The following is a 23,168-nucleotide window of genomic DNA, read 5'->3' as shown; positions in this document are numbered from 1 at the left end:
ATACTGATAAATCTACATATCGAGCAGCACAAACAATTAGATTAAGATGGGCAAAGAGATAAAATTTAAGCAAGTTGTGTATAGATTCTTTCTAAAGTCAAATTTGTAAAGTTTAAGCAAGTTTATAGATAAAACTATCAACATTAATAATACAAAATAAATAAGTAAAATATGTGTCTAATTATATTTATTTGGTCTTATACATTTGTATATTTGTCTCTATACACCTAGTAAAAATTTAGAAGCATAAGTTCTAGAAAAATACATACACAACATATTTGGAATGAAAGGAGCAATAAGTAAAAGAAGTCAGATAATTTATTAAGCTTATGTTTATAATACCATGTATAATTGGTCAATATCGACGACTGGATCCCTTGGAAGAATAATTATAAAATGTCGATGTCGACGCTATCTATTCATTCGTGGAACATTGACGTTCTGTTCTTATCGAAGAACCAACCTCTAGTTCTGACTTCTGACATGGATATGCATACTACATTCTGGATTGGATGTGGACTGTATACAATTCTTGAAGTCAATGTTCCACGAATGAATAGATAGCGTCGACATCGACATTTTATAATTATTCTTCCAAGGGATCCAGTCGTCGATATTGACCAATTATACATGGTATTATAAACATAAGCTTAATAAATTATCTGAAAAAAAAAAGAACAGAACGTCAGAGTCACAAAACTTCTGCTCTGGTCCCTGGAATACTCGCGGCAATTTCCTAAGTGCGGCCCAATGTCCACCCTTAAACTGATGACAAGCTATGGAAAACAAGCCAAGTACATCCCATCAAGCCTAATTTTCTAGTATTAGTTGGTCACGGTATTGGTTGGAAGACCCGTTGTTTTGATTGGTCACGGTGTGATGTTCGCAAGCTCCCGCCTCCAGTCAAAGGCTCCAAGCTGGAGTAGCTAATTAACCAATCGAACGCTCGAACGTACGTACCTCACCAGCAACCAGTCACCACCATGCCCACGTACCTCCTCCTGCTCTTCTTCCTCGCTTTGTGGTTGTGGCCACCGGCGGCGAGCGTTGCCGCCGCCTCCGCCACGGTGAGCCCGCTGCAGACACTCCCCGACGAGGCCGCCGACACGTTCACGGCAAACAGCAGCTACGGGTCCAACCTTGGAGCTCTCGGAGCGACCCTCACCGCGGGCGCCCGCGCGTCGGGCTTCGCAAAGGGCAGCTACGGCGAGGCGCCTGACAAGGTGTACGGCTTCGTGCTCTGCCGGGGTGACTACACCGGCGCCAACTGCGCCGACGGCCTCAGAGCCGCCTTCCAGGGCGTGCCCGAGCGCGTCTTCTTCCGGAAGGCCGCCGTCGTCTACTACGACCAGTACATGCTCCGGTTCACCGACGACGAGCGGTCCTTCTCCAACATCAGCAACGAGCCGGAATGGTCGGCGAACAATATGAACTCCGTCAGGGGCTCCGAGGCAGCGGAGCGGTTGATGGGGAAGGTAGTGAAGCTGATGAACACCATGGCCGACCTTGCCACCTCCGGCAGCCCCAGGCTGACTAACCGGTCCCGGTACGCGACCGGCGAGGACGGGTTCGGTGAGCAGGGCGTGAGCACCGTGTACGGCCTGGTGCAGTGCAGGCCGGACCTCACCGGGCCACAGTGCAGGAGCTGCCTTGATGGCATTATCAAGCAGTTGCCGACGCTGTTTATGAGCAATAATATGAGCAACCAAGAGGCCTCCTTAAGCCGCGTCGGGGGCAGGATTTTGGGGGTTCGGTGTAATCTGCGATATGAGAAGGACTTATTCTTCGAGGAGACAAGTGACACTATCAAGATCGACATGCCTAAAAGTAAGCACTGCTTTGCTGTTTATACATTTCCTATGACAGTATATTTCAAGGAAAACACAATAGTGGTACTTAAAATTTAAAGTGATTTGCCGTATTTTGTATATCCAAGATGGGAAGAGCGCGGTGTTTATGATTGTCATAGTTGGAGTTCCTCTCCTAGTTTTGCTCATCCTCGGCTTACTGCTAAGGCCATACATCGTGAAGAAAGTCAGAGGTAAGAGTTTTGGCCAAGTCATCATCATTAGCATGGTGCTCCTTAAAATAATTGCGAGGGCATCATCCCTAGTGTATTGGAAGTTGTTAGGTATTTATTTTTATCTCATGTAGACATATTTTGTACTCCTCTTTACCCTTTTCGTTTCATAATTCATGACATTTATTCATGGTGCTCCTTATAATATTATGCAGTATAAACCCCGAATGGGAAATCAAAATGGCTATTATTTATAATTAATAAAGAAATCCTAACTCGTGGTATTTAGAGATTGAAACATTTCTAAAGGTGCATCTTTGACTTTATTCTACATATAAATATTTAATTATGTTTCCAAGAAATAACAAAATAATAATTGTGAAAGATTTATTTATTCAGTCAAGTCTTGCGCTGTGAGGACATCAACCGAATTAACCCACAATCTATGTGCCCTCTAGAACACTTGTTGTATGCTATATCTACGTTCATTTATCATTTTGTGCTGACTATATAGAATTAGTCGGCTTTATTACTATATGACCTCCTCATAGAGTGCGGATTTTTGGAGGCCGAGCTCCAGTGAGGTTAGTATTTCAAAAGTATCAAAAAAGCATATTTAAAAGTTTCAAAAACATAAAAAAAACATGGAAACATATATGTATTCCGTAAGAACATGTTAAATTTCATCGAAAAAATGTTGTGATTTGTAGGCTGTACAAAAAAAATCCTGGCCCAATAACAAAAATAAAAGGCCTGTTAAAAGATGTGTATTTGTCTTTTTTCTGTACGTCACATGGTAAAATACTAGTGGTTGGGGCGCCACCCGGTGGTGCCGCTTGAGAGGAAGTTGTGCTCATGTTTTCATTTAAAAAAATACATGTAGTCCTCACCTCCATCTAGAAAAATATTTTTTAAAAATCATCACCTCCATCTAGAAAAGAAGTAAAAAAATCACCAACGCAGCCTACCAGCGAGCGCTACTTTGCGTAGCCCTCCATTTAAAAAACTATGTGAGGTCCTCACCTCCATCTAAAAAGGGAAAAAAAATCCTCACCTCCATCTAAAAAAATATCTCAAAAGCTTTTTCACCGCGGCCAACCAGCTTGCACCACGTGGCATAGCTGGTTTGCTGCCCTTCATGCGTAACTTAATTTGTTTGATAATGCTATGGAATTTAGCACATACGTAGTATACATGTGCACGTGTTTTCACAAATAAATCTGGAATTTTTCGCGCTTTGAAAAATAAAATTTGAAAACGAGCTCACTGGAGCTTGGCGTTCGTTGGCATTTTCCACTCCGTATTGTTATTGGTCCATGCTTGAACATATAACTGAATCCATCTTTTATAAATAAAAAATAAATGACCAGCATGCCTCATGCTTTTGGTTCCAGTAATCCACTCTCATTTATGTACTCCATTGATACTCATGTTGGTGCGTAATCATTCTCAGCCATTTTCTTTTTGTATTGCTCTTGTGGAATTCTGTACGCTGATAGTACGAAGTGTCTACATATATAGCAGATTGTAAGAGGAGATTTTCCCATTGACTAGGTTTTCGTTGGGTTCCACTCACATATCTATCTGTCGTTTTAGATTAGCATTGGAGTATGTGATGAGAACCAACATGTTCAAAACAGGTGTAAAATGCACTTGTAGTTTATAGTTCGCCTAATTATTAACATGTGCACCTAATTTTTCTGTGTGAGATTTGTGTGAGTGCAAGTATGATGATCCATCGGCTATGGCTTTTTTTTGAAATACGAAAATGTACGTGCTATGATCTTATTAGGTATAGTTATGGAGATCTACAGATGTGATCTGCTTAGGTATCGCTATATACATATACATATATGCATACATACAACAAAAATTGGTATAAGAAAACTGAGATCTGAGTCATAAAATCACAAAATTTACTTTTACTAGCAAGATGCCCGTGCATTGCACGGAACATCAAGATGCATTTTTTTTATAAAACACCTGTTGTGATTGACCCATGCGGGAGTAATTTCATGTGTAAAAACTAATATATCTCGAGAAAGAGGAGAGATAAGGTGAGGAGTGGGGCGTGGTGGTGATTGGTGGTTGGACTGAGCGGAGGCATGGGGATGGACGACGCCGGTAGCAGCCACCGTGCCAGATTGTTCCAGAGGCTTCCTTTTTTAATTGCTCAACAATGAGGTTATGGGAGATAAGGATGAACGAGGAAAGGCCTTATCTGCAAATGTGGTGAGAGATGCGGGTATCTTTTTACAAAATTGCCATAATTTGCTTTCTATCCGTCGGATATAGATCAGACGGTCTATATTGCAAGATGGCAAGCACACCTATCACCAACTCGGTTTTTTTATAAGAGTAGAGATATGTATATTATCTACTATATTTTTACATTCATAATTTTATGTCATATAAAATATATATTTCGACTGACATACATTTTCTTACTTTCTCGTTTCACTTCTGGCGTAGGACAAAATTTACGGGATGTAAAAGTATGTGTAGTGATGTAATAAGAGAGGGGTAAAGAATAACTATTCCTTATCCAGGGTGCCGAATAGCATGACCCAGAGTGCTGTAATATGGTGTAGAACTAGCTATTTTGCTTCTTTGTGAGAATTTCATGCACATTCATGTATTTTCTTTTGTATTGTTCTTTGAGTATATTAGTCCATCTTAAATGCAATATTCTTAGAGAGGTGTTTATAAAAATAAACCAACTTTTTCTTAAGCACCAATGCTTTCTTTCAATAACAAGGTTCCTAGTTAAGCGTCTGCACTTTACAAATATGAACCAATGCTGGAGCCAAAAAGTTTATTTTCTAAGAAACCCTCCAAATACCATGTCACATAATAATAATAATAATAATAATAATAATAATAATAATAATAATAATAATAATAATAATAATAATAATAATAATAATAATAATAATAATAATGATGATGATGATGATGATGTTACTTTATGTGCACATATCGAATTGCTCATCAGTTTTATTTCCACATGAATATGATATTTACCTACCTATTCCTTGTGCAGAATCGTTATTGCAGAGGGAATTAGTCACCCTGAAAAAGGAAATTGTAAATGAAAGCGACTCAAGGTTTTCGTTGTTCAGATTTTCGAAAATAAGAAGTGCTACTAATAACTTCTCGGATAAAAATAAACTTGGAGAAGGTGGATTTGGCATTGTTTACAAGGTATTCGCATTCATAAATATTAGACTTACCAAGACAAAATAACACTTTTTTTCTTTTGTAACACAATATTTCAATATTTTTATTTTTTTAAAAAAATCATCAAATCAAACATACGCAAAATTCAAAATTCATATCGTGGCTTCTTTTACCTAAATTCAAGAAAACTTTGTTTTGTCCCAATGATGCATCAATCATATATATACATCGAAGATCATTATTTCTTACAAAATGCACCCAACATAGAATTGTGAACAAGCATATTAATTGTCATAATGCAGAATATTTGCATAAATAATACATAAGATGCTATATACTCAAACTAGTATCATTTGTCCATTTGCTCTGCCATATAAAAGTTCATGTACACTTCATCAGGGCCAGTTGTGTCACGATCAGGACATAGCAGTCAAACGGCTTTCTCCAAATTCAGTGCAGGGGTTCCGCGAGTTCATGAATGAAATCAAACTCATAGCCAGCCTACAACATAAGAATCTGGTCAGGCTTCTTGGATGCTGCATCAAAAGCAAAGAGAGGATACTTGTGTATGAATATATGCCAAACGGTAACTTGGAAGAGTTCATTTTTGGTACGTCTACTTTCCCGACAAAATGAAAAATACATTGCCCCCCCCCCCCAAAGAAAATGAGAAAAGGCTGAAATAATTTCTATTTATTTAATGTAGTGAAAAAATAATTTTGTATCCTGATATTCACATTTGCATATTGGAATTAAATAGGGGTAGGAAAGAAGAGTTGGCCCGTACGTCACGGCATAATTGAAGGGATAGTAGAAGGCCTTCTCTATCTGCATGACTATGCGCATGAATGCATAGTTCACAGAGACATGAAACCAAGCAACATCCTATTAGATCATGAAATGAACCCAAAAATATCTGACTTTGGGATTGCAAGGACATGCCTCTCCAGCGTGACAGAATCAAATACGACAACGGCTATGGGAACATTGTAAGGTTTTGATTTTACAAGCTTCACATTTGAGACCGGAATTATATTCAGTTCGCTACAAAATCTTATTGAAATGATGGATATATTTCAGTGTTTTTTCTTGAAGTGCCATGCGAATCGAGACTAAGTTGAGTTCCATGATTCATCATTGCCCATATTTCAAATATTAGATTTCATTTCGACAGGCTTACCAACAACTATTCTATTAGTATGGACTTTATGTGACATAAAATCGGTGTATTAGATTCATATTGCAAAATGTGTTTTTTTGCAACACAAAAGTTACAAATTATAGCATAATTATTGGTCAAAAGTTTGTCCTAACTAGACCTATGTGTGTGTGCAATACATGCATGTATAATATCATGGTGTAGAGGTCATGGGGCGGAAATTTAGTAGTCTATATGCAGTCAAAACGTATTGCACAAGCCAAGGGAGCTGTCTAATGCATGAATCTTCATACCTTATGACCTATATCAATGTTGACTTGAACAAGTCATTCTCATACTTAAGTCAATTAAGTGCACAACTTCTCATCTCCACGATCTTCCTTGCAGATCTGCGATAGCAATAGTACTAGGTTTATTGTATAAAAAATTCAATCAACATTGAAAATGATTTGAGCAAATGAGTGTTTGTCACCTGTCATTTTCCCTTGACTGAGATAATAATGTTTATAGTGAGCTTACTGCCATATATTGTTTCATTACAGTGGATACATCGCACCGGAGTACTACTCCCAGAATGTCTACTCAACAAGGTCAGACGTTTTCAGCTTCGGCATCCTAGTTCTCGAGATCATAAGTGGGAAGAGCGCCGTCGGTTCCTACCAATTATCCGGAAGATCATACGAGCTCAGGAAATATGTGAGTAAAATCAAATATGTCAAAATCGAAGAATTAGCACGTCGCTTTGCTTCAATATCCCTACTAAGCCAGCAATCATTATGTACTATTTCCTGCTTCAATCTCTATATATAAGTTCCTTGCAAGGCCGCGCAAGATAATCTCAGTAACTAGGTTCATCTCCTTGTTTCTCTTTTCAGAAAAATGATCGTTTACATGCTTACTTTGACCGCAAGACATACTTTTTTTATAGCACAAACATAATCTGCTTTGGACAACAGGCGTGGCAGCTGTGGAGAGAGCAGAGGTGCGACGAGCTGGTGGATGATTCGCTTGGCGAGGAGTACCCGGAGATGGACGTTATGAGGTGCATCCAGATCGCGCTTCTATGCGTCCAGGATAGCGCCGAGGACAGGCCTACCATGCGCGACGTGACGATGATGTTGAGCAACGGAAATAAGAGGCTGCTCCTACCTGTGCAGCCCGGTTCTTGCAGCGTACACATCGACGTCGGTACTGAAATAGAGTTGTGAGCCTGAACCAAACAAGGACTTGTTTGTGTGGACATTGGGGATGTTTGTAATCTGTTGTAGAAAAGCAATGTGAAGATGGTACATAAACTGTTTTGATGATCCCATCAGTAGTACAAAGAAACTATTCCCGTTATTAGGACATGTACAATGATTGATAAGATAGTCTTATCTTAAATCTTGCATTTAATTTAGAGATGACAAAAAGAAGTGTCTACAATAAGTCATCTCTTAATCTTATCTTCAATAACTAGCTATTCCTAAAAATGTGGTGAGACATATTGTGCTAAGAGATCATCTCTTGTCTTCTCTTAAATAAGAGAAGACAAGTCTTTTCTTATGAGTTATCTCTCCTCCACCTCATCATTTATCCTATGTGGCACTCCTAAGATAGTACCATTGTACATGCCCTTACTGGCCGGCCAAAAGTGGCGATCTTTAGACCGGTCAGTCCGTCTATATTCCTTGTTGTCAAAAACTGGATCATAAACAAAAGGACATATTTTTAAATATATGGATACTTCTTTTATATTTTCCCTAACATTTTTATCCAGTTGCAAGACACTAAACTTTCCTTTTCCCTCGTTATTACACTTTTTGTAAAAATGGTGAAAATAGATACATATTTGAGATTCTATATAAAAGAAGGAAAAAATGGTCACACAAAGTGACCCATGCAGACGGAGTTTTGCTAGTTGCAACACCTACGGACCAAATCCTAGGGAATTAAGCCTACAATGTTGAGGTGGCATATCTGATTGAAAATAGGGCAGAAGGGGGGGGGGGGACACAAAGTAAAACTATGTTCGGCCGGAGCTCTACAAAATCGCTACAAGGAAAAATAGGATGGTGCATCATGAATTGACAAATGATAACTGGATCACAGCAATCGCTAACCTTCGATCCCTGCAACAGCTAGGGGAATTTGTCACTCGGTATGGGTGGATCGGTCAAATAGCTCTGTTGCTAGATCAGTGACGACACAATCTCCTAGAACCTGACCACAAATGGAGCCTACTCTTCCACATCGGCCTATGTGGCACAGTTTGGCTCACACCCGTGATTTGACTCTTCAAAGGTCTGGTCTACCCATGCTGAGCCAAAATGCAAATTCTTCGCGTGGCTAGTCCCGCACGGTAGAATTATCACCGCGGATATGCTGGCTATTCGTGGCTGGCCGCACGACCCAAGGTGTCAGCTATGTCTTTAGCAGTCGGAAATAGCGACCCACCTTTGCAAGGACTGTCCCTTCACAGTCGCTATTTGGAATCAGGTAATCACCTGGACCAACGACGGTGTTGCAGTCTCAGTTTTCTTGCCCAAGCCAGTGTTGTTTCTGACTTGTGGGACAAGATGTTGGTAAATGAGCCATCCCATGTGTGGCGGCAATGGAGCAGAAGGATCATCTACACCCTTTGGGCTATCTGGAAAGAGAGAAACAGATGTGTTTTCATCGGTCAACGGATGACTCATCGCGAGGTTGTCTTACTGGCTTTTGAGGACATTAAGCAACGGGATATGGTTTTCGTTGGGGCCTTGCCATTTGTGGGTACTTTTTGGGTTTCTGCCACGTTCCTTAAAAACGTGTGCCCTGTAAATTGTGTTTCTGGTCTTCATCTATAAGAAAAGGCAGGGCTCCTGTCGGTTCCTCGAAAAAAAAGTAAAACTATGGGAGGTTAGTGAGGACAGGACACATCTGTAACCCGTGTCGGTAGGTTTAGGATTTTCGGGTTTTTTGGCAAGTTTATGATTTTCAATGCAAATGATTAGGCGATGTGGGCCTATTGCTCGAAGCAAGCTCTTTCACGGGTTGTAGGCTCACTAGTGTGCGGCCTGATGTCAACCTTTACACTTCACATGTTGAAGCACGGGAATAGAGGAAGCACTACATTATGGAACAGAGGGAGTATATTCGAGTTTTTAAATCAAGCCACCTTCCCAATTTCAAGTACAGAAGAAAAATATAGCGCCTTATCTAATGTCACGGCTAGAGTTACATGGCTACATCTGTAACGCTCTCGATGCGGCTATATCTCTCACATGTCGAAGCACGACTTAGAGGCATAACCGCATTGAAAGCAATATCGCAAGTGAGGTAATCTTCACACAACCCATGTAATACATAAGGGAAAGAGATACATAGTTGGCTTACAATCGCCACTTCACACAATACATGAATAAAGCATTACATCATCCAGATACAATCAAGGTCCGACTACAGAACCAAAATAAAAGAATACTACCTCAAAAGCTACACAGATCTCCGATCAACCCCAACTGGGCTCCACTACTGATCAACTAGAACGAAACAACGCAAAAGACAAGATCTTCATCGAGCTCCTCCTTGAGCTTGGTTGCGTCTCCTACTCGGTAACATCGACACCTGCAAACTGGTTTGGGAAGTATCTGTGAGTCACGGGGACTCAGCAATCTCGCACCCTCGCGATCAAGACTATTTAAGCTTATAGGTAAGGCAAAGGCATGAGGTGGAGCTGCAGCAAGCGACTAGCATATATGGTGGCTAACATACGCAAATGAGAGCGAGAAGAGAAGGCAAAGCACGTTCGAGAAAGTATGATCAAGAAGTGATCCTAAAACAACCTACGTCAAACATAACTCCAACACCGTGTTCACTTCCCGGACCCCGCCGAGAATAGACCATCACGGTAACACACGCAGTTGATGTGTTTTATTTAAGGTCAACTTCAGGTTTTCTACAACCGGACATTAACAAATTCCCATCTGCCCATAACCGCGGGCACGGCTTTCGAAAGTTCAAATCCCTGCAGGGGTGTCCCAACTTAGCCCATCACAAGCTCTCACGGTCAACGAAGGATATTCCTTCTCCCAAGACAATCCGATCAGGCTCGGCATCCAGGTTACAAGACATCCTCGACAATGGTAAAACAAGTCCAGCAACACCGCCCGAATGTGCCGACAAATCCCGATAGGAGCTGCACATATCTCGTTCTCAGGGCACACTCGGATGAGACTAGCTACGAGTAAAACGAACCCTCAAGTTTCCCCGAGGTGGCCCCGCAGGCAGCTCGGTTCGGACCAACACTTAGAGAAGCACTGGCCCGGGGGGGTTAAAATAAAGATGACCCTTGAGTCTGCAGAATCCAAGGGAAGGTGGTAGGTTGTTAGTGCAAATGGTAAAACCAAGGTTGGGCATTGCTGGAGGAGTTTTGTTCAAATCAAACTGTCAAGGGGTTTCCATTATAACCCAACCGCGTAAGGAACACAAAATCCAGGAACATAACACCGATATGACGGAAACTAGGGCGGCAAGAGTGGAACAAAACACCAGGCATAAGGCCGAGCCTTCCACCCTTTACCAAGTATATAGTTGCATTAATTAGATAAGAGATATTGTGATATCCCAATAAGTAAACATGTTCCAACAAGGAACAACATCTCCATGTTCCAACCAGGAACAAACTTCAATCTTCACCTGCAACTAACAACGCTATAAGAGGGGCTGAGCAAAGCGGTAACATAGCCAAACAATGGTTTGCTAGGACAATGTGGGTTAGAGGCTTGGCTTAACAATATGGGAGGCATGATAAGCAAGTGGTAGGTATCGCAGCATAGCCATAGCAAAAGAGCGAGCAACTAGCAAGCAAAGATAGAAGTGATTTCGAGGGTATGGTCATCTTGCCTGAAATCCCGCACGGAGAAGAACGAGTCCATGAAGAAGACAAATGGACGTAGTCTAACGGGTCCTCACAAACACGACGTTACCGGAACCAACCCGAAGAAGCAACACCGGAAAGAAGCACACAACATAGTAAACAACCAGCACACGAACATGGTATGATATGCGGTATGCAGTGCATATGCATGACTTGCAAAGGAATGATTGAACCTGGCCTCAACTTGGAAATCCAAGAGTGCCACTGGAAAGGTGAGGTTATTTTGGTTGAAACCGATATAAAGATCACCGGAGTCGGATGCATGGTTTGGAAATGGCAAGCAAAACAAATATGGCACCGGTCTGCGATAATCAGCAAGTGATCAACTAAATGCATCAAGATAAATATGCTACAACACTCAAATATGACAACAAAATACATGGCAGGGATCCACTCATGATTCTTGAAAAAAGATGAACACTGAGCTACGGCTAATTCACTCAATAACAGGTTCAAACAAGCATGGCAAAAGAGCAAATGATAACAGGTTTCAGACTTAGTGAAATTAACACAAGTCTGGAATTTATCATCAGAAAGCAATCTTTAGCGCATGAAAACTACATGCTACAGGAACTTAACATGGCAAAGCAAGGCATGGCATGAAGCTACTTAAAGCACTTAACAAAAGTCCCTTAGTGACCTTGAGCCAAAAGGGATCAGAAAATACAATTGCAAGCATGTGAACATGGCAAAAACATAAACAAATTCAGACTTAGTGAAAAACTGGAGCATGCAAATCAGTTAACGAGTAGGCATGTTTACGAGCTCGATGCGCTCACTACAAAGCATGGCATGATAAACTAAGCATACACCCATCAAGAAGACATAGCATAGAAGCTAGACATGGCAAGTACAACAACATAGTATGCACGGATCAATAGCAACATCCTCGGCAAAATCGCTAAACATGTCAACAATCTGCCAGGATCAATTTATAGCAAAAGTAGAGCTTGATTGACTCAAGCAAGGGTGCTCCATAATTGCAAACAAAGATATGGATGGATAGAGCACCACAATATTAACAAAACATCCTTACTGATCATCCTCAAAAGAGGCACGGATCACTAGGAAACAACATGAACATATGGCATAAAGACAAAAACAGGACAAGGACTTAGTGAAATTCTAAGTCCCTGAAATCAGTATTACCGATTACACTACTTTGCAAGCTTGTGCTAGTCACCACAAATATCATAAAAATACATGGCATACACCCTTGTAAAGATGGCATGGCATATCACAAAACACATGTAGAGCTCAAGGTCATAGCATGCATACATTAATCATGGCAAAAATGACAAAATGCCATTTGCTGAAACAGATCTGACAAATTCATCACATAACCCTCTTCCAACAGCATTTCAGGCATCAAGATGAGCTCAAATGAAAATGATGCAATGAGATGAAATGATGTACTCGTCGAGACAAACATTTTGATATGCTACACGCATAAATCGGATCTCCGATGAGAGAGTTATGACATGCCAAAGTTTGCAAAAAATATCTGGGAGAGGGAGAAGAAGTCAACCGGATCTAGGGTTTGCACGCGCCCCGAGGTCAGATCCGAGCTCGCCGGATCACTGTTCGCCGGAGAAGTGACCAGAGAGGAGGGAGACGTCGGTCGGAGGGTCGCCGGAGGTGGGCGCGCCGGCGAGGGTGGCACGGGGCCGGCGCGGGTCGGGGCGCGCAAGGCGGCGCCGGCGATGGTGACCCGCGGCGGCGGGGGAACCCGATGGCGAGGCAGGCGGGAACGCCGGCGAGCAGGCGGCGGCGGAGCTTCGTCGGCGGAGGCGGGCGGCGGGCGGTGGCGCGCTGAAGGCGGGCGGTGGCGCGCTGAAGGCGGGCGGCAACGCGGGGCTCGGGCGCCCGCGGGTGGCGGTGGCGGCGTCCCGGGTCAGGAGGGCCCGATCCGGGCCCCGGCGGGCCGCGGCGGCGGGGGAGGCGCGGCTGACAGGTGGCGGGCGCCGGTTGGTCTGGAGCGGCGGCGGAGATGACGTGGAAACACCGGATTGGCCGGAGTGATGTGGCGACAGGGTGGACATGTCCGGCCGGGGCGGGAGGAAGTGTCCGGCGGCGCGGGGAGGAGTTTTTAGGGTTTCATCTGCGCGAATTTCGGAGGGGATCACATATATATAGGTAGAGGGAGCTAGGAGAGTCCAAATGAGGTGCGGTTTGCGGCCACGTGATTGTGATCGAACGACCGAGATGATGGAGAGGTCTTAGGTGGGTTTTGGGCCACTTCGGAAGGGTGTTGGGCTGCAACACTCATGAGGCCTTTCGGTCCCTCGGTTAACCGTTGGAGTATCAAACGAAGTCCAAATGGCACGAAACTTGATAGGCGGTCTACCGGTAGTAAATCAAGGCCTCATGACAAGTCTCGGTCCAATCCGAAAACGTTTAACACCCGCACACGAAAAGGGGTAGAAAGGGACACCGGATGACATAAGAGCGCCGGATTGCAAAACGGACAACGGGAAAAATGCTCAGATGCATGAGACGAACATGTATGCAAATGAAATGCACATGACAACATGGTATGAGATGCATGACACGCAAGCAATGACAAGGCAACAACAGCGAATAACTGGAAGACACCTGGCACATCGGTCTCGGGGCGTTACAACATCTTTGCTCAAAGAGCTTGGCGTGCCATGGGACAAAATTCCTTCTCTTTGGTGTGATAATCCTGCGGCAACATACCTTTCAACCAACCATATGTTCCATGCAAGAAGTAAGCATATATATAGATTCATTTTCACTTCACAGAAAGGGTAGCTTGTAAATTACTGGATATTCAGCTTATTCCATCTCATGATCAGGTTGATGATGTGCTTACAAAACCACTCACTGTTGAGTTGCCGCATAAGGAAGTTGTGGTTGAGGCATGATATTATAATTATTACTGAGAGGACATGCCACATACAATGCAACCATAATGGTTTAAACCATGCCAGATAGTGTACAGCTCCTACCATGATGCTTTTAGATTGATTCGGTTTTGCTTTGCTTGATCCTCAATTATGTAAAAAAACATTTATAATCTCGGCTTGGTTCCCCAATCAATATATACCATGCCGCCACCTGAGGGTGGAGATATGCTTCCCAAAATCATACATGCAATGTGGTGCGTACGGTAAATTGCTCCCATCATGGCGGCAGGAGCAATTGTCATAGTGGAGACAACGATGCCTCTTATGTCATCATCTTTGGAGCAGTGCAAGTATTGTTGTCTCAACTTACTAGCCTAGACAATATAAGCTCTTTTTGTTTCCGCCGAATATATATACACTTGCCGATTGGCCTATGCCTATGTTTTGTGTAGTGTTCTATGCACAACTGCTCCCATGGCACTCCTACCGGTGCAATTGGCAAGGTAATGAATGTGTTCCTTGTGAGAGCAAATGTTGGATTTACTTATAGATATGAGGATGTTCAAACAGATATCCACATATGTACTTTATTTACTATACTGATAAATTAAACTAGACATATGTTTTGTAGGGCGCTGCCCCCTGCCCCTAGCCTTCGAACATTTTGTGAATAAATGCTTTTCGAGTAGGGATAGGGTATTTAATTAAAATAAATAGAGTCGTTTTCCCTGAGGCATTTGTATTTCCTCCCACAGTCAGCCAACAAAAAATCCAAATACAAAAAATTCCTCATTCTACGACCTGTCCATGAGCACCACTTTTCGTATGCTACTTGGCGTATCTGGCGATGCCGCCTTCGGTAGTGATGTGCCAAGAAATATCCTCACGTGTGTAATTAGCAAATCCTCATGGACAAGGTAATCAATGTGTTCTTTGCGATAGGAAATATTATATTTACTAATGGATATGCGGATGTTCAAATTGAGATCTACGTGTGGAACTCTTGCCAGTGCAGTCGACAAGGTAATGAATTTGTTCATGGTGAGAGGTAATGTTGGATTTACTTATAGTTATGAGTATGTTCAAATATAGATCCACATATGTACTCCTATATTTACTACTAATAAGTGGAATTGGACACATTTCTTACCTTGGGGGGAGGGGGTGCTCCCTCTCCCTAGCCTTCAGAAATTTTGTGAATAAATACTTTTTGGGGTAGGGGGTAGGGTGTTTAATTAAAATAAATAGTCATTTTCGCAGAGGCGTTTGTGTTTCCTCCCATAGTCGGGAAACCAAAAAATCCAAATATGAAAAGTTCCTTGTTCTACCATCTCTCTATAAGCGCAATGTTCTGCTACTCGAAGTATCTGGCTATGCTGCCTTTAGTAAAGTCCTCATAGGCGCAATTTGCGAGTCCCTTTTGGGCAAGGTAATGAATGTGTTCCTTGTGATAGGAAATGTTGGATTTACTTATGGATATGTGGATTTTCAAATTGAGATCTACGTATGTACTCCTATGTTTTACTATTGATACGTCAATTTTTTTGTGAAGAAATGTATTTTGGGTAAGAGAGGATGTTAATTAGAAGGTATAGAGTTATTTTCCCTAGACATTTGTGTTTCGCTCATCTAGCCATCCTTGTCTGGCTCCACCAATGGAGGCACCATCGATTGGAAACCAAACTATGAAAAAGGCCTTGTTCTATGGCCTCTCTCTCAATGTACATATATAAGCAAAGTACTCTAGATGCTACTTAGATTATCCGATTATACCGCCTATAGCAATATGTGTCATGGCACATCCTCACATGCACTGTTTTTTCCATGATCCATTTTTGTTAGTTCACATCGCAAATGTGTGTGCTGTACTCCATTTTCTAGGGATGTACAAGGTTGGATATGAACCTAAGCTCACCCATTTATTCAATGAAAAATCATGTATGGATCACTATCCAATTTCGATATTCAATGACTGCCACTAATTTTTTTGAACTATGGTTGTGCTACTAACGTCTACGAACAACTTAGTCGCAAGCCTTTGTGTGTCGTCTTTGTGAGTTGCCATCACGAGCCCTTGTTTTTTTTGACCCATTTCTTCCTTTGTGGGACACACCACCTTTCATGTCAACTGCAACAACGAGGAGGCTTGTTGAACCGTTATATCCGCTTTGGGCACCTGCTACTTTTAGAATACATTGTTTGTTGCACCTGAAGTGTAGATGGTTGGTAGCGAGCGGTAAGGCTTCCTCTCAGTTAAGGAACCAAGGTATCAATTTGTGAATAAAAAATCACATGCCTAATGATCAGACATGCACTCAACTAAGAAACTTAACTTGTGTCCCCCACAGGTTATAGTGACGTTGCCAATCTCACTAGTTTTGCTAGTTGCACAACCTATTAAACTGTTTGGATTTTTTAATATAAAAAGTAATAAACTAGAGAATATGAAAGTAAATGAAAGGTTCTATCAGTGAGGAACATTGGAGCGGGGTTCATAGTTTCACTACAGACATCTCTCCAAAGAGCAATGGTGCATTAACTTAAGGATACACATGTGTTGATTAAATTGTAGTGTGTATGACAAATCATCATTGTCATGAAAACATATAGGCATTACATCCAACTGTCCATAGGCTACTATCTAGCTTGCGTCTATAGCTACTACTCCATCCAAACACAAATATCCAACATGCATCTCGAGTATTGAGTAATAAAAGAGTATTGCATTAAGTAAAATGACATAATGGTGAATACATTTCATTTACCTCCAGCTCAACGCTAATGTAACTAGCCAACTATCGTTTTAGCCTTAGTGGTGAGGATAGAACTTTATATTTGTATTCTTGACTGTCATAGAAATTATTCACTCAGAAGAGAACAACCCAAACTAATGTATACAATTCCCTCTTGCAAATCATTGTTCCAAATATGACCAATTTGATTTCTGTATTATCATTGAAATTTTGTTGGTATTTATTTTGAACTCACAAATATTTTGTTCCCCTTTTGTGGTACATCCTTTCGGGGCCATCTATTGGATGCTCTCTGTGTCAAAAAATCGAGGTAACTCATATAATGCGATTTTGGTTGCCAACCTACGCGTGGAGGCTCCTCATGACTAATTTTCTCCAACTTTGTGTTTTCTCTCTGATTCTGCAACTGGTTTACCACCAAAAAATGGCTGCTGCACTTTTCTAGAAAGGTTGTATTTTTTTTGGAAAATTTAGTAACTTAAAGCCTCTCGAATTTAAAAATTGTTCACAAATTAATAAAATTTTGACTCAAATTGTAAAAAAATGGTTCAGGGTTAATAAATATCATGGCTTTAAAAATATATTTGTGAGTTCAAATAATGTTCACTGGAAAAAAAATGGTCTTAAAATTTTCAAAAATCATAAAAACAATTACTTGAGAAATTTAGAATTGTTCAGAATTTTTTGTTAAAAAAACTCAAAATAAAGGAAAAACAAGAAAAACAAAAAACAAAACAGTAAACCGAACAGAAGAAAACTGTCAAAACAGCACTAAAAATCGCTACCAAAAAACTTTATAAAAGCAGTTGTTCTCGCCTCCCTGTTGGGCCTGGGCCATGCCGACATTTTTGTTGCTGCGAGCGAGCAATAGAGATTTCCCATCCTTCCCTAGAAAAAATACGGGAGATTTGACCAGAACGGCGACCATACCATCTCGCAAAATGAATTCTGAGCTGAAGCAAAGCAACACCAAGCAGAAAGGAAGCATCGACCACAACATCTCACGAAAAAGGAAAACGAAGTGGTTATTTGGTTCTACCCTTTTTGTATTTCTTGGGACGAGGTAGATAGGTACAATGCCGCGAAAAGAAATATAAAAGCATCTCTAGCAGATCTTGCATAACATCTCGACTCGTAAAATAACCGTCAAAATATGAGTCCACGCAAAAAAAGCTGCCTGATCAGACCCCGTATCGGGTCACGACCTGTAAATTTTTTTGCGGGGCGCGGCAAAAGTTCGCCCTCAACCTTTAGATTCACGGGGTGGGAGGCCGACCCGAGCTCGCCCCCTATCCACAGCGAGATTTTGCGCGAGGGAAATTTTCGTGCGGCCATTCCCGCTTCCCACCCCCTTCGCCGCCATTGCCCCGCCTTCGCTCGCTCCGGTCCATCTTCCCCAACCATTCTTCGCCGCCATGGAAGCCTCACATCCGTCCCCCGTCATCGTGGATGTCGCGCACGCGCAATCCCCTCCGGCAGATCTCGCAATCGACCATGTCGCCCCCACTGCTCAAGGCACCACCGCGCCTGTCCGCAAGCGGCAGGGCAACGTCGCCGTGCAGGGCAGAAATCCGGCTGGCCCCGCCAGGAAGGCACGCGCGCCCGCCGCCGCTGTGCGATCTGCCCGTCCGCTGTCGGAGAAGAAGGACAAGGTATCGGGCGTGAAGCGCAAGAAGGCTCCTACGAAGAGGTCGGCGACTTCATCCTCTCCCTCCGCCCCGGCAAGAGGTACCACGACGATGCCCTTCAACGGCGATGCTTCCACCGCAAGCTAGATGTTCGACGAAATGGCCGGAAGGTATGCTTCTTCGATTTTCTTCTACTTGCTTCGCTTTTCACCATTGCGGTAGCTCGTGACTTGATGACATCCACTGTAGCGCCGGGTGAAAAGCGACCAAGATGATGATGGACGTGGTTGTTGCTTTTGCATGAAGTCCTTTTGTGTTTGTCGTAGAAAAACTATACTTTTATTTGCGCACGAACTATGTTTTATTTTTCGAATTTGAACTCAATCGTCGTAATCGCTGTCAAATTGGCTAATATGTGGTTTTCGGTTTGCGGGCCGACACGGGCGAGGGGTCTGCTCGGCTGCAGCCCGCATCGGCCCGCAAAAGCGTTTTTTGGCGAACTATAAACAAGTTTTGCGGGATGGCGTTTTACGGGGTCTACTAGAGATCCTCTAAGAGCATTTAGATCACTAAAAAAATTGATCTAAATGCTCTCATACTGTATTCCTTTACGGAGGGAGTATTCTTTACATTATATTCCGTTTCAAAAATGCTCAAGCTCAAATGTCATGATTTGGTTCTTTCGTGTTACAAATGAACCGATCGTGCGTTGTTCAGCACTACGTCCAGAACCCCTATAAAAATATTAAAAGGCAGTACTACATCCAAGCTCCCCACAAAAAAGTCTGAGCTCAAGCCAAGCAACACGAAGCAGACAGGAAACAGCGCCCACATGGAGGCCTGCCGCGTCACCGTCCATAATCTGCCCAATCAGATCCATTATAGTTTCTTCTCCACCAAGTTCCTTGGGAGCAACGGACCAACGGACGTGGCATCGTTGAGCAATCCATGGAATTCTGTGGCACTGCCTTCTATATATTCCGTCGCCAAACGCCTTACTACCCACCCACTGCAAAGTTCACTCTCATCTAGCCTTTCTTCCTCCATTTGATCTGACTGACTGGAGCAAGAAACAATGGTTCTCGGAGCGCTGGCGAGCCGCCCAGCCATGGTGCTATGGACCCTCCTGGGCCTGGCGCTTCTCTGGCAGGTCAAGCGGCTGGTAGACTACACGTGGTGGCGGCCGCGGCGGCTCCAGCGGGCGCTGCGGGCGCAGGGCCTCCGCGGGACGCCGTACCGCTTCCCCGTCGGCGACCTCGGCGACTACGGGCGGCAGGGCAAGGAGGCGTCGTCGAGGGCGCTGCCGCTGCGGTGCCACGACATACGCGCCCACGTCGCGCCGTACCTCTGCAGCACCGTCCGGGAGCACGGCAAGACGTGCGTCTCCTGGTTCGGCCCCGTCCCCAAGGTGACCATCGCCGACCCCGGCGTCACCCGGGAGGTGATGTCCAACAAGTTCGGCCACTTCGAGAAGCTCCAGTTCCCGACGCTCACCAGGCTCCTCGCCGGCGGCGTGGCGGTCTACGAGGGCGAGAAGTGGGTCAAGCACCGGAGGATCCTCAACCCGGCGTTCCATGTCGAGAAGCTCAAGGTAATTAAGTGTAATTTATTTACTATTACTGTATTTCCTTACCAGACTACTGTACTAGCAAGCTAGTATTAATTTCAGTTGAATAGTTTTACTACTACTACTACCATGAGTAAGTTCGTTACTGAAGATCACGCATGGCTCCCTCAATTTCCAGCTCATGATGCCGGCGTTCTCTGCGTGTTGTGAAGAGCTTGTGAGCAGATGGATCGAGTCCCTCGGTTCTGACGGTTGCTGTGAGGTGGATGTCTGCCCGGAGTTCCAGACCCTCACCGGAGATGTCATCTCACGCACCGCCTTCGGCAGCAGCTACCTCGAAGGAAGAAGGATTTTCGAGCTGCAGTCTGTGCAAGCCGACCGCATTGTGGCCGAAGTTAAGAAGATCTTCATTCCTGGTTATATGTGAGTAACTCCTTAACTCTTACCATCCTTCTAATATTGTAAGCATGCATGTTCCTGAACTTTTGTTTTTACATGTGAGTACTGATTTAGCAGTGAGATCCATATTTTGAACGTAAAATGTATGTACTCATTAGCGGACCCGATTCATATATATGTACTGATATCCATAGGAAATTTCCAGGTCCTTGCCTACCAAGAAGAACAGACTGATGCATCAAACTAATAACGAGATTGAATCCATTCTGCGAGGCCTGATTGAAAAAAGAATGCAAGCGATGCAACAAGGAGAAAGCACCAAAGATGATTTACTCGGCTTAATGCTTGAGTCAAACATGAGGGAAACAGACGACAAGGGTCAGCCCATCCTAGGAATGACAATTGAAGAAGTGATAGAGGAATGCAAATTGTTCTATTTTGCAGGGTCAGAGACGACATCGGTACTTCTCACTTGGACAATGATCGTACTGGCCATGCACCCTGAGTGGCAGGGCCGTGCAAGGGAGGAGGTCCTTGGCCTATTTGCGAAGAATAAGCCCGAGTATGACGGCTTTAGCAAACTCAAAACCGTGAGTACATTTTGATATTGCAATACTAACACCAAACTAATGGCAACTAGAGTTTTAAAATTTACCACTCTACTTGTAGGTGACCATGATTCTTTACGAGGTTCTCCGTCTTTACCCGCCGGCTGTTGCATTCATGCGAAAAACATACAAGGAGATAGAGATTGGAAGCATCACCTACCCTGCCGGTGTGATCATCGAGCTTCCTGTGCTGCTTATCCACCATGACCCAGACATATGGGGAAGCGATGTGCATGAGTTCAAGCCAGAAAGGTTTGCTGATGGGATAGCCAAGGCATCCAAGGATCCTGGTGCCTTCCTGCCATTTGGTTGGGGTCCACGGATCTGCATCGGTCAGAATTTTGCTCTGCTTGAGGCCAAGATGGCTCTGTGCATGATCCTTCAACATTTCGAATTCGAGCTTGGCCCAACGTATTCTCATGTGCCGCATAACCAGAAAATGTTGCGCCCCATGCATGGTGCACAAATTAAGCTCAGGGCAATATGATAGTGAGCATTTTAGCAGTGTACATGATATCATTTTATTACATAGTTTTTAGTGGTTGGCCATGTAATAAGCTTTCATACCTACAGATGTTTGAAATAAAGTCCAACCGTGTTGCGCATATGTAACACTACTAGCAAAATATTTTTTTGTTCTTGATTTTAACTTTCCGTGTTGTACTGTGGAAAGGAAGATACGTCCTTTTCGCTATCCTTCCTTCAGGCTCTTGTTAAGATGCCACTTCATAAATATTGACTCTTCAAAGGACAGTCTCATGGCACTAAAGGGTCCATTTGTTCTCATGAAGGTTCCCTAATCTTATGACAAATTCTGTTCCATTTTTCTATTGCTTCCCTCTATCTCGTCTCATGTCTCACACTTATCTTGCCCATTATGCAATGTAACATTGATAGAACAACCAACGCTCTTGCTTCCAACATATGGTTGCAATTACAAGCAAGTAAATATTGTAAAACCAATGCATCCATAACAAGTTCATGTTGTAGACAGAGGTACGTGTAATGAAAAGTTATCATTTATAACTGACATAAAATTCAGACATGTTATTTAGAAGGATGTCACACTTTGGGAATTCACCAAAAATGCCTTGACCACTGGTTTTGGGGCTTACTTTCAATCCAATTTGTAAGTGGCAATGCAATCCTTTTTCCTGCTTGTCCATGTTTTCATTCCACTTATCAACAGTGGTTGCTCTCGCAATGGCCCAAATATTTATTTTTTAGTGTCTCTCCTTTAAACATTTTGTGGAAATTCTGATGTAGATGTCTAACACAAAATCTATGTCCAACATCTAGAAACGCTTTATCAATTACATTTATCAACCCCTTCTTCTTGCCAATCATGATAGTATAGGGGGAGGTACTGAAAATGTCCATGTTTTCTTAATGTCCTGAGAAACCATTCCCATGAATAGGTTGATTCCACCTCGATCATACCCATAGCAGCTATGGGGTAGATACAATCATTTGGGTCTATGCCCACTTCACACAAAGCAACTGACCTTTGTACATGCTTTTCAAGTGACAACATCAACATATAAAATTAGTCCGCACCCCTTTAAGAACCCTCTCTTGCTGGCATCATAAGCCCAATATAATGAAGACAAATGGTCCTTCAGATCTTGGTCATCCTTCTCCTTTACCTGCATAGTGCAAACAATGAATGTTCTACCATGGTTACTTCTTATGAGTTATTGGCCATAATCCCACAACTGATTGTATTGGTCTGCTTCATTCCCACGAATTATTTCTAGTGTTGTCTTCCTCGCCCTATTGAACTTCATCTATTTGGGAGTAGTTTGTACTCTCTCTGAAGTTTCTTCCCAAAAGTGCTCAAATCCATCTTATGTCATCCCTAAACTTCTTAATGGACTTCTTTGTAAGCAGGTTCACAGTCAAGCACTTAGAATCCAAGCTCCTCCGACAGGTGTGGTTGCCATTGTAGTTCTTAATGACAATGCTCCATGTCTTGTTGTCTTTAGATGCTTTAAACATCCAAGGACAACCTTCTGAACAAAACACATTCATCCTAGTTGCCTAATTTCTAGCTTTTATGGATCTTAACTCTCTCTCTCTCTCTC

The 23,168-nt window shown here is 42.9% G+C and overlaps 2 protein-coding genes across 2 annotated transcripts; both read left to right on the top strand.

Annotated features, from left to right (window-relative positions):
- The first annotated feature begins 977 nt into the window (after nt 1-977).
- On the top strand, nt 978-7,701 carry LOC119314611 (cysteine-rich receptor-like protein kinase 15). Its single transcript, XM_037589331.1, has 7 exons — nt 978-1,827; nt 1,937-2,041; nt 5,064-5,224; nt 5,600-5,810; nt 5,961-6,189; nt 6,902-7,055; nt 7,316-7,701. The coding sequence occupies exons 1-7, from the start codon at nt 984-986 to the stop codon at nt 7,565-7,567; spliced, it is 1,956 nt and encodes a 651-aa protein (XP_037445228.1). The 5' UTR covers nt 978-983; the 3' UTR covers nt 7,568-7,701.
- Nucleotides 7,702-19,520: 11,819 nt separating this feature from the next.
- LOC119318447 (cytochrome P450 72A15-like) lies at nt 19,521-21,696 on the top strand. The gene is made up of 4 exons (XM_037593005.1): nt 19,521-20,101; nt 20,256-20,500; nt 20,682-21,066; nt 21,146-21,696. The coding sequence occupies exons 1-4, from the start codon at nt 19,586-19,588 to the stop codon at nt 21,569-21,571; spliced, it is 1,572 nt and encodes a 523-aa protein (XP_037448902.1). The 5' UTR covers nt 19,521-19,585; the 3' UTR covers nt 21,572-21,696.
- Nucleotides 21,697-23,168: the final 1,472 nt, after the last annotated feature.

The sequence above is a fragment of the Triticum dicoccoides genome, chromosome 6A, assembly GCF_002162155.2.
Source record: "Triticum dicoccoides isolate Atlit2015 ecotype Zavitan chromosome 6A, WEW_v2.0, whole genome shotgun sequence".
Lineage (NCBI taxonomy): Eukaryota > Viridiplantae > Streptophyta > Magnoliopsida > Poales > Poaceae > Triticum > Triticum dicoccoides.
Note: the sequence above shows the minus strand (reverse complement) of the source record. Positions and strands in the feature narration are given on the sequence as shown.

What these genes read in the sequence shown, in the direction of transcription:
- LOC119314611 (XM_037589331.1), top strand. Translation starts at nt 984, where the DNA reads ATGCCCACGTACCTCCTCCTGCTCTTCTTCCTCGCTTTGTGGTTGTGG. An exon ending in ACAACGGCTATGGGAACATT is followed by an intron (nt 6,190 to 6,901) that starts GTAAGGTTTTGA and finishes GTTTCATTACAG; the next exon opens with TGGATACATCGCACCGGAGT. An exon ending in CATACGAGCTCAGGAAATAT is followed by an intron (nt 7,056 to 7,315) that starts GTGAGTAAAATC and finishes TTTGGACAACAG; the next exon opens with GCGTGGCAGCTGTGGAGAGA.
- LOC119318447 (XM_037593005.1), top strand. Translation starts at nt 19,586, where the DNA reads ATGGTTCTCGGAGCGCTGGCGAGCCGCCCAGCCATGGTGCTATGGACC. An exon ending in TCCATGTCGAGAAGCTCAAG is followed by an intron (nt 20,102 to 20,255) that starts GTAATTAAGTGT and finishes CTCAATTTCCAG; the next exon opens with CTCATGATGCCGGCGTTCTC. An exon ending in ATCTTCATTCCTGGTTATAT is followed by an intron (nt 20,501 to 20,681) that starts GTGAGTAACTCC and finishes GGAAATTTCCAG; the next exon opens with GTCCTTGCCTACCAAGAAGA.